The 12,090-nt window shown below is 44.6% G+C and overlaps 1 protein-coding gene across 2 annotated transcripts in view; it reads left to right on the forward strand.

Annotated features, from left to right (window-relative positions):
• The window catches only part of canx (calnexin), a 32,680-nt gene that overhangs the window by 2,990 nt on the left and 17,600 nt on the right, over positions 1–12,090 (forward strand). For both annotated transcript variants that reach the window (XM_079629729.1, XM_079629728.1), the window contains exons 2-7: positions 4,990–5,184; positions 6,724–6,797; positions 8,227–8,285; positions 10,377–10,518; positions 10,759–10,840; positions 11,090–11,282. In XM_079629729.1, the coding sequence (XP_079485855.1) occupies positions 4,993–5,184; positions 6,724–6,797; positions 8,227–8,285; positions 10,377–10,518; positions 10,759–10,840; positions 11,090–11,282 (742 nt within the window). In that variant the 5' untranslated portion in view covers positions 4,990–4,992. The remainder of the gene's footprint in view (positions 1–4,989; positions 5,185–6,723; positions 6,798–8,226; positions 8,286–10,376; positions 10,519–10,758; positions 10,841–11,089; positions 11,283–12,090) is intronic.

Genomic DNA, 12,090 nt, shown 5'->3' on the forward strand with positions numbered 1-12,090 from the left:
AGTCTGTCTCTCCTCCGGTGGGCTGGCGAACCCAAGAGAAGTGAAGCCAGGTGTTCTGAAGATGGACTGTTACCTGTGGAGCAGGTGCTCTGGAAACACCCGTCAGCAACTAGTGCTCTCCACCTGACGACATGAGCGCCGCACAACTGATCGACCAATCAGAGTTTTGGTTGAGCCAGAACATCTCGACCAATCGACTGGGAGATCACAGCCCTGCGGTTACATGAGCTGTCCTGAGCGCGGACACTAACACTGAACTGAGTTCTCTTGAGCGTCGTCTTATGAGCTTAATACACACACATTTACATAAACACAGTCATTAATCTGTAAACATTTCACGTGTGTATCAGTGTATTAGATCTGTGCATCCACTCTTAAAGTGACAGAAGCCTAATATTCCTGTGACGTGTGTGTTTATAATGTTCATCACGACACAGGACAGAGAGAGTCACACACTGCTCTCGACTGAGTAACTGTAATAAGGATCAGTGTCTATTAAACCAGTGTTTACGTTTATTACATTTCTTACTTGAATGCTACTGGTCCAGTAAACACACCTAGCGCAGCTGAAAATATTAATGCACTGTTTATTTCATATGTGTCCTATATTGTATTATAATCACAGGATGTCCTCCTCTACTTTGGCCTCTATGATCTGTCAGTCTTTTATTTTTAAGGCTACATGTTTAAAGCGGGGTTAGTTTGGCTGTGCCGGTCAGCGAGGTGCAGAAGCCGTGATGAGGCAGTGATGTGATCTGAGCGCAGCTGTACAGGACCGGGTTCATACGGGCGTATGCTAACCTGTCCGCTGAGAGCGATGCCGCTAATGGAGCAGTCGTGTGTAATCAGCAGAGCAGATCTCCGCTCAAACTGGGTTAGCAGACGCGCACTGTCCGCTAGCTCTGCTGAACGTCGTCCTCGCCAAGCGCCGCTGTGTGTCTGATGGAGTCGGGCCGGAGCCGCTGCAGGGCCGAGCGCCGGCGGGTTACGCGGCTGATCAAATGTCTGAGACCACCTTCAAAATCTGTTTTTTTTTTAATGACTGAAAGAAAGAACATGTAAAATGATAATAGGGATGCACTGAAAATAAAATTCTGGACTCAGGATGCACTAGCCAAAAAAACAAAAATGCATGTACTTACAGATTACATTAATAAAAATATTGACCGGTCACAAACACACACACACACACACACACACTCATCGGTTCATCATCTGTAGGAACGGGTCTGGTTCAGGACGTGTCTTCACTGCTAGTTCTGCTGACGTCTTGCGTTGGGTCAGCTCAGATGCTAATGTTCACTCCAGATTAGCTTAATGGTGGAGGGCTAGTGTGTGTGTGTGTGTGTGTGTGATCGTCTTCCCCACAGATGAGCAACAGATGGGTCAGTGCTGGATCCTGTGACCCCCGACCCCTCCACAACACACACACACACTGAAACCCCAGGGATCCTCAACTGGAGTGTCCTGCTCTTAAACACCGGCTTGGAGAGTTTCTCTGGTCAGTTCAGTGAGGCGTAACTCTTTCCCCGCCAGCGGTTTATAAGTTGCTAGCATTCTTGATCACATTCACAAAGAAAGCACAGAGCCTAGAGCTGCGCGATTAATCGCTAGAAGATCGCCATCTTGATTCAAACACACACTCGATCTTATTCCTAAATGACAGCGCTTCGGCTCTTCTGTGTGTTAACCCTTTGATCACAGGAACATTCAGATCTGTGACCCAGAGAGCCGTCGGCATGTGTAAATATGAAACCGCTTCAGTCTTTTCAACCTCACCGCACCATTATTCCTGTCTTACAGTAACTCAGATTATCACAGAAGTACTGGGATAAAAGCTTATAGCTCAGATATAAACTCTGATGTTGATTACAACGATAATTTGTCAATTTTCCTCGATAAATCGATAACAGGAGTTTGATAATGTTTAATATAATGTTTATGCACTGGAAACGTAACGAAACCGTGCTATAAATGACTGGAAAACTGTAAAGACTTCAAAAATGTGAAGTGTTTGTCATGTTCTGAAAATAACGAGTCTTTTAAAACCACAATTAACTGTTTTCACTTAGGAGCAAAAATCTACCTTCAAACTGAAAGAAATCTGACTTATCTATCAGCTGATATGAAACACGTGATCGTGATTGTGTGTCTGGCCAGATCTCCAGCCCTCGATCGCATCGGGACACCAGTAGAGGGCGACAGTGGCTGTTAAACATGTCATGAATCATTCCAGAGATTTGTTAAAAAACGTTGATTCGTCCAGTAATGAAACTAGTGAAGACTCGGAGTGAGTCGTTGAATCATTCACTCAAACTGAACAAAAAAAAATCTATATTAACTAAATATCTGTTGACAAAATTATTTGAAACAAAAAATATGTGATTCTCAATTTATCCAGATTCATGCAGCTCTGCTTTTAAATAATAATAATAATAAAAACATTTTATTCTATCTTCAATCATTCATCTTCTACACTTGTAGTGTGTGTGTGTGTGTGTGTGTGTGTGTGTGTGTGTGTGTGTGTGTGTGTGTGTGTGTGTGTGTGTGTGTGTGTGTGTTGGTTTTGTTGTGTTTAGTGTGCCATGGTGATGCTGCAGCACAGGTTCAGTGTGTCCGTAATCCTGAGTGTGTTGAGCTCATTACCACAGCGGTGTGTGTGTGTGTTTAACAGCAGCACCCTGATGAAGGCTCACAGACACCCCTGAGGACACACACACACACACACACACACACACACACACACACTGGAGACTGCACTCATATTGGTCATGGGAGTATTGAGACCGCTTCTGTTCTCTCGATGCTGACGGTGAATGCAGAGAGGAAGCGATTGCTTTATCCAGCAGAGAACACAGTTCTGGTGAAGTGCCGGTTGGCTACAGAGGAGTGTGTGTTTGCATGTTAATGTGTGTGTGTGTGCACCGGTTGTTTGTGTAATCTGATTGTGGTAAATCTTATTAAAGAAAAGGGGCTGATGCTGCAGGGCTCCGCCTCTGCCATCGCCGTGGCGACTGGAGTCATGGGCACTATGGGATGGCAACTACAGGCCGGCGTTTGCATCAGTGTGTGTGTGCCGCGCGTCTTTAACAAGACCACAGACATGTGTCCGTTAGTTTCACATAAATGATTAGACACATCTCTTTCATAAGCAAACACTTCATTCAAAACTATAACTCTTCTAAAAATGCTGTTTTTGTGTAGTAACTCTACACACAAACATCAAGTGATTAGCCACTCACACGCCAAACTAACACGGATGTGAAATTATTTTTGCAAAAAGTTTTTAACAATAGCAAACAGTAGTTTTGCAGACTTGCTGAAGCTTCGGTGCGTGAGTGGATGTTTCAGTGAGTCCGTTTGATTCTCTATGTCTTGAGTCCATTTGATTCGCTGAGTCTTGAGTCCGTTTGATTCTCTATGTCTTGAGTCCATTTGATTCGCTGAGTCTTGAGTCCGTTTGATTCGCTGAGTCTTGAGTCCATTTGATTCGCTGAGTCTTGAGTCCATTTGATTCGCTGAGTCTTGAGTCCGTTTGATTCGCTGAGTCTTGAGTCCGTTTGATTCGCTGAGTCTTGAGTCCGTTTGATTCGCTGAGTCTTGAGTCCGTTTGATTCGCTGAGTCTTGAGTCCGTTTGATTCGCTGAGTCTTGAGTCCATTTGATTCGCTGAGTCTTGAGTCCGTTTGATTCGCTGAGTCTTGAGTCCGTTTGATTCGCTGAGTCTTGAGTCCGTTTGATTCGCTGAGTCTTGAGTCCGTTTGATTCGCTGAGTCTTGAGTCCGTTTGATTCGCTGAGTCTTGAGTCCGTTTGATTCGCTGAGTCTTGAGTCCGTTTGATTCGCTGAGTCTTGAGTCCGTTTGATTCGCTGAGTCTTGAGTCCGTTTGATTGGCTTACTCTTGAGTCCATTTGATTGACTGAGTCTTGAGTCCGTTTGATTCGCTGAGTCTTGAGTCCGTTTGATTCGCTGAGTCTTGAGTCCGTTTGATTCGCTGAGTCTTGAGTCCATTTGATTCGCTGAGTCTTGAGTCCGTTTGATTCACCGAGTCTTGATTCCATATTGATTCATTTGAAAGTGCATCAGGTAGGCTTTGTGCTCTACTTTTAATAAGAAACCAAGTTTGTGCTTATTGGATAGAAGACTCGCTACGCTACGAATAATGTTAGGGAAGCTTTGTTCACTGTGCCGATTGAGCGTGTTTATTAAGTGAAGCATCGGCTACAGCGTCACCCATGCGGTGCTGGTCAGCTGAGCCTTGAAAAGTGGAGCTCAAAGTTAAAAATAATTAACACCTTTCATTACATCTATCTTTTAATGATTCAGAGTTTTTGAACGTGTTCGTTGAATGAACGGTTTAATGATTCGCTCAAAGACCGTCCGTTGCCGAAACAATGTAACTGCGCGCTGAGTGACTAGCCTTTCAACGCGCAGAGACGCCGTTTAGTTTCGGTTACATTGGTTCCTGAAAATGTCCTCGTTTTTGTGCATGCTGACCACATCGTAACACTTATTTATATGGCAACAAATAAATAAATAAATGTCGATAATATCGCGCTATTGAGCCACTCAAAATTACCGCAAGGGAAATTCCTTCACCGCGACAGCCCTAATTTTACTTTCAATAAAAAATGAGCAATAGATTTAAGGTGTTATGCATGTTTGGGCCGGGGTTTAGTTGCATGTACACTGTTCTGGCCACTAGGGGGTGCCGTGTCGGGGTGTTTCACGAAGCCTCGATCTGCCCACCACTAAAGCTGGCTAACAGCTTCTGAACTGAATCAACACTGCACTAACTGTTGTGTTTAAGAGCGGCTGTGCAGCAGAGCTGAAGTCCTCCTCCAGTGTATCCCTGTAAAGCTGCTTCACATCGATCCGTGTTGTGTGAAGCGCTGTAGAAATAAAGCTGACTCGTCAGTTTGGGTGACGTCAAGTGAGCGCTGTATGATTTGAGAAGCTGTGGTCTGATGTGTTGGTGTTGTGTGCGCAGACTATGGAGCTGAAGATGCGGTTGTGTGTGGCGCTGGTGTCTCTGAGTGTGTGTGTGCTCCTCGCGGGTCACGTGCGCGCTCAGGAGGAGGCCGACGACATGGAGATGGACGTGGAAGATGCCATCGACGACATGCGTGAGGAAGAGCTCGAGGAAGAGCAGCCGACGGCCCCGACCACACCCCCGGTTCCCACGGTAAGAGCGCTAGTTCACCCACAGCTGACCCGCCACAGCCCTTCATCCAAGATGTGCATGTGTTTCTCTCTCCAGTGGAACAGAAATGCAGGTGTGTGAGGAACACACTCCAGGATGTTCTCCATATAGTGACTTCAATGGTCCAGCGGGTCGAAGGTCAGATGTGAGTTTTAGCTTCAAAGTCTCACGATCCAGCCGAGGAACTAGTCTCATCTAGACAAACCAGCCGCCATTTTATAACTAAATACACATTTATACACTTTTATCCACAAACGCTGGTCTTGCACTCGCTGTGATGCGACACACATTACGTAATCGGGTTGAAAGGTCAGGCGGTCACCTGATGTTGGTGGAAAGGTTAGTGTAGAAAACACTGGGTCCGTTCTTCCGCCTACGTCACGCTTGACCTTTCAACGTGATTACCGTATTTTCCGGACTATAAGTCGCATCAGTCAAAAAATGCGTCATGAAGAGGAAAAAAACATATATAAGTCGCACTGGACTATAAGTCGCATTTATTTAGAAATTTATTTCACAAAATCCAAGACCAAGAACAGACATTTAATCTGGAAAGGCTATTCAGCTCCACAACACAGAACAACAGCTGAATAGTGTCCGGTGTGTTAGCGTCACACATTAACAGTTATTCAGCGACACAACAGCATAAAGAACATATCCCTGAGGCTGAATAGGCTAAACTAACATTAGCCAGCGAGTCCAACAAGTTACCGGTCAGCAAGTTCTCCAAGCTCCCGATCTCATCCCACAAAACTGAATCCATTGAGTTCTTCCTTGTGTCGCTTCTGAACAACTCCGCTAACTAGAGCGCCCTCTCGCGGCTGCAGACGGTAATGTTTTCTCTTGGGTCATCTCAGTCGGTATGAATTAATTTTGATATATAAGTCGCACCTGACTATAAGTCGCAGGACCAGCCAAACTATGAACAAAAGTGTGACTTATAGTCCGGAAAATACGGTACGTAATGTGTGCCGCATCACAGCGAGTGCAAGACCAGCATTTGTGGATAAAAGTGTATAAATGTTTATTATTGTTATAAAATGGCGGCTGGTTTGTCTAGATGAGACTCTTATTCCTCGGCTGGATCGTGAGAGACTTTGAAGCTGAAACTCACATCTGACCTTCGACCCGCTGGACCATTGAAGACACTATATGGAGAACATCCTGGAGTGTGTTCCTCACACACCTGCATTTCTGTTCCACTGGAGAGAGAAAGTCATGCACATCTTGGATGAGTAAACCATCAGGAGATTGTAATTCTGCAGTGAACTGCTCCTTTAAATGGTCAGATATGTATCTGTGATTGGCTGTTGAGCGAAGCAGAGACGATCTGTGATTGGTTGATGTGTTTGATCTGCCAATCATTGATCAAGTCACTTAAAAAAAGCACCTCAGTCCAGATTTACTCTCCCTGATGTCAAACCCATACGAGCGCGTTTCCTCCAGGAACACCGCTCTCTCTCTAATATTGTGGAATATAGCACAACTAGGCTAACGTCTCCCCACGTGTGTCTCCTGAAGGTGACGTATAAAGCCCCGGAGCCGATGGGAGAGCACTACTTTGCAGAGTCCTTTGATAAAGGAACACTTCAGGGGTAAGAGGTCCACCATCCTCGCATGTATGGAGAGTATATGTGTTATAAATATATATTACAGCTGTTCAAATGGTTATATCGTGCAGTATTCTAATTTAAATCCTGTTTTCTATGTGAATATTTAGTAAAGTGTAATTTCCAGCATCATTACTCCAGTCTTCAGTGTCACATGATCCTTCAGAAATCAGTATAATATGATGATCTGATGCTCAAGACACATTTATGATTATTATCAGTGTTGAAAACATATTTTTGAGGAAAACGTGATACATTTTCAGGATTCTTTTATGAATATAAACTTCAAAAGAACAGCATTTATTTGAAATAGAATCTTTTGTAACATTATAATTGTCTTAAAGCTGCAGTCGGCAGGTCTGGCAAAATGTTGAATGTTTACATCTCTCATGCCCCTCCCCCACTAGCACCGCGCACCCTCGAGTCTGTGCTCGCCAGAGCGTGTGCACCAGATTCTGTGAACGTCTCGTCAGCACTGGAGCTACGCTGCCCACAGATCGCAGCACCTCCTAGCTCTTGTGTGCATGTGATACTGTAACGTGCGCGAGAGGGGGATCTGAGGCGTGTGCACCACAGATATACATAATAAAGGCTAGATGTCTCGTCCGCGCTGCTGGTCAATGGAGGTCGACGTCCGCACCTGGCGGCCATCTTGCCACAGTCAGCTCGCTCACTCGTAACATTGTGTTTTAATGGTGCATGTACTTTTTAAATAACCGTAACTTGCTCAATTTTCTGCCGATTTTCAAACGGGTTGGTTTGTTATAAACGTCAGAGATGTAGTTATGACACTGAATACTTATTAATAATTATAATATTATATATTTCAACATGTTCAAGCATCCAGAATTATAGCCACGTTAATAACGTTTGTAAGAAACCAAACCGTTTGTAAATCCGTCAAGATTTCAGCGAGATAAGAGTATTTGTGTTCGTGCAGATCACTCGCCTTACAGAACGCTTGCCTGTGACAAGATGGCCGCCGGTGATGCCGTTCGAGACTCCGCCTTAAGACTTCTAGCCTCTATTATGTATATCTATGGTGTGCGCGACCTGTGATTGACAGGCAGACCTCACACAGCCCTGCGCCGGCTGGACCAGCAGAACCGGGAGCGGTGGATTTCTGCTGAACAGCTAACGGCTCGCGCTGGAGGGAGAAGCGCGGGGTTAATGTTGTTCTGGCGGAGCACAGTGTCGGTTGCAGTGAATATGATCAAAGAAATCTTGCCGACTGCAGCTTTAACCGTCACTTGATCAGTTTAGTGCATCCATGATGAATACAAGTATTAATTTCTTTCAGAATAAGAGCTCTGTAGTGTGTGTAGTGTTGTGCATGTCATTTGGAAATGCTTGTCATAAATTGTAATGAAAAGGATTTTCCCGCTAGATTGTTTATATTTGTGTGTTCTTCTAGCTGGGTTTTATCTCAGGCCAAGAAGGACAGCATTGATGAGGACATAGCGAAGTATGACGGTAAGTTCAGTGTGATATTTATTTTCCATCTGTTCATCTAAAATATGGATAAATTATAAAATATACATTTTTGTAATGGGTAAAAAAAAAAGGAAATTCCTTAAAGGTAGGGTAGGTAAGAATTGTCTAAAGAACTTTTTTTCAAATTGGCTTAAACTGTCTTTATATACCAATACATAATTAAAATGTAAGTACTTTGAAAAAGAAAGTATAAAAATTGAGTGACTCTAGTGTATTTAATCTTCAAAAAACACAGCTCATTAATTCCTACCGGGACGAAACAAGTGATTGGCTTGCGCGACTGTCACTCTCCGTCGCCATGACTACCGCCGCTATTACTGGCCCCGCCCACGTTCGCGCAGTCGCGCACCCGTGTTTATGTGGGAGTGAATGGAATTAATGAGCTGTGTTTATTAAAGATTAAATACACTAGAGCAGTGTTTCTCAAACTTTTTCAGCTCAAGGGCCACTTTATTTTCCAATTTTTTTTCTGAGGACCACCTAACAGAATCCCACTCTAACACGCCCCCAAAAAACAACAAAATAGGAAGGATAAGCTAAATTTAAGTTTAATATGCAACTGTTTCAAGTCAAAAACTAATTATTCAAACACAAATGCAATGATATGATTAGAAATTATTATATGAATTGTATTTCATTTGAAAAAGTAAATGTGAAATTAGCTGCAGCTTAATATGAACAGCTGCTCATGTAAAAAATTTGAATCTGTCACTTTATTGTTTCCATGGTGACGCGTCAATTGCTTGTCACATGACACAGCACAGGCACAACACAGCGCTGAATGAATGATGATCTGCTTTTATGTCATTTTTCCTTTTTTACTCAAAATATTCACACATTTATTAGCTTTAGTATGAAACACTGATATTCTGATTGTCAAATGTGCATGTGGATGTGTTTTGTTGTATAAACACCTTTATAACGATCGCGTTAGTTGAGCGGAGCTGTATGCGCGATGGGCGGCGCCATGTTAGTTTGTGCCACAGGTCAGAGAATCGGATCTGTTGGATTTACAACATGTCAATTCCTCCACTTCTCCCGAAATACATGAAAGTAAGTGGCTGGTGAACTGGGAGAAGAATAGGGTAAGATGTAAAGCTACTTACACATTGTGTATCTGATATGAATAAAACGTGTCGTCTTTTATAATATAAAGGATTATTATTGCCGCTTCCATAGACATCAGTGTGCATTTTACAAACTCAAATTCATTGTTTTTTAGAACTTATGTGATTTTTAAATGTCTGAAACCTAAAATAAACATTATGTGGTTGAAAACATATGAGATATGACAAGCACTGAGCTCGTCCGTCTCTGGCTCAGCGCCAGCCAACGCGCCAAAGCATTTGAATTTAGCAGTTGATCACGTGATGCGCTAATGCACACCCGGTGTGATCGTACGCTCCAGGGACCAGCCCAGGACGTACGTGCGAAAGGGTTCAAACAGAATGGCAAGAACTGTCATCAGTTTCGCAAGTGCATTAAAAATCTACTTAAATAAGTGACGATTTTATAAACACTTGCCTTGTTTAGGTCATCTTTTCGCGGACCACTAGGGGGTGATGGCGGACCACACTTTAAGAATTACTGCATTAGTCACTCAGTTTTTTATACTCTCTATTTCAGAGTACTTGCATTTTAATTATGTATTGGTTTATAAAGACCGTTTAAACAAATTTGAATAAGTTTTTTTAGACAATTCTGACCTACCCTACCTTTAAATGATCAGTTCAGCATACGATCAACTGAAGACTTCACCTGTGAATAAAGAAAGAACGTCACAGAACCTGTTTCTGACTCCTGATCTTAATGTGTTTAGTTTGAGTTTCCAATGAAAATTCAAAACTTCAGGACATTTGCTGTAAAGTGGTTTTGCAGGAGCTGTGTGTGTGTGTGTGGTTGTGTGTGTGTGAGCTGACCGTGTGTGTGGTTGTGTGTGTGAGCTGACCATGTGTGTGTGAGCTGACCGTGTGTGTGGTTGTGTGTGTGAGCTGACCATGTGTGTGTGAGCTGACCATGTGTGTGTGAGCTGACCGTGTGTGAGCTGACCGTGTGTGGTTGTGTGTGCAGGGAAATGGGAGGTCGAGGAGATGCAGAACACTAAGCTGCCCGGAGATAAAGGTCTGGTGTTGAAGTCCAAAGCCAAGCACCACGCCATCTCTGGGCTCCTGCTGCGACCTTTCACCTTCGACACCAAGCCACTCATCCTCCAGTGAGTACAGCGCACGGGTTACCCTGTCCAAAGACAACGCTTTAGTTCAAATATTGTGAGGTGGAAATGGGCAAATCAAAGTCATGTGTGTTCAACATTACGGTACATTAACATTCCCTGAGAATGGCATGTTGATCATGAAGTGTTCTCCGCACTGAAGCCATGTCCTCAGACCGTGTGAAGCCTGAGGTGACGCTAGTGATGCTAGTGATGCTAGTGATGCTCTGTCTGTTTGCTCAGGTACGAGGTGAACTTCCAGACGGGCATCGACTGTGGCGGGGCGTACGTCAAACTGCTGTCTCAGACGCCCGACCTGGACCTGGTGAGGACGTGTGTGTGTGTGTGTGTGATGATGATGATGTAAAGCATAGTAGCTCCCTGAACGTGGAGGAAAGTAAATCATCAGGAAGTGAACTCCTCTACATCACATTCAGGACTGATGATGGTGGTCACATGCTTCTGCCTCCCTCTGATCTGGTGTCAGTGATGTGATCTTTAGTTGTGACCACTGGTGATGGATCATACGAGTTAGACCCGACACTGATGTGTGTGTGTGTGTGTGTCGTGGCAGGCGGAGTTCGTGGATAAGACTCCGTACACCATCATGTTCGGGCCGGATAAGTGTGGAGAGGATTACAAGCTGCACTTCATCTTCAGACACAAGAACCCGAAAACCGGCGAGTTTGAGGAGAAGCACGCGAAGAAGCCCGACGCCGACCTGCGCTCGTACTACACCGACAAGAAGACCCACCTCTACACACTGGGTAACACACACACACACACACACACACACTGACCTGCGCTCGTACTACACCGACAAGAAGACCCACCTCTACACACTGGGTAACACACACACACACACACACACACACACACCTGCGCTCGTACTACACCGACAAGAAGACCCACCTCTACACACTGGGTAACACACACACACACACACACACACACTGACCTGCGCTCGTACTACACCGACAAGAAGACCCACCTCTACACACTGGGTAACACACACACACACACACACACCTGCGCTCGTACTACACCGACAAGAAGACCCACCTCTACACACTGGGTAACACACACACACACACACACACACACACACACACACACACACACCTGCGCTCGTACTACACCGACAAGAAGACCCACCTCTACACACTGGGTAACACACACACACACACACACACACACCTGCGCTCGTACTACACCGACAAGAAGACCCACCTCTACACACTGGGTAACACACACACACACACACACACACACACACACACACACACACCTGCGCTCGTACTACACCGACAAGAAGACCCACCTCTACACACTGGGTAACACACACACACACACACACACACACACACACCTGCGCTCGTACTACACCGACAAGAAGACCCACCTCTACACGCTGGGTAACACACACACACACACACACACACACACACACCTGCGTTCGTACTACACCGACAAGAAGACCCACCTCTACACACTGGGTAACACACACACACACACACACACACACACACACCTGCGCTCGTACTACACCGACAAGAAGACCCACCTCTACACGCT

The sequence above is a fragment of the Phoxinus phoxinus genome (genome assembly GCF_949152265.1).
Source record: "Phoxinus phoxinus genome assembly, chromosome: 12".
NCBI lineage: Eukaryota > Metazoa > Chordata > Actinopteri > Cypriniformes > Leuciscidae > Phoxinus > Phoxinus phoxinus.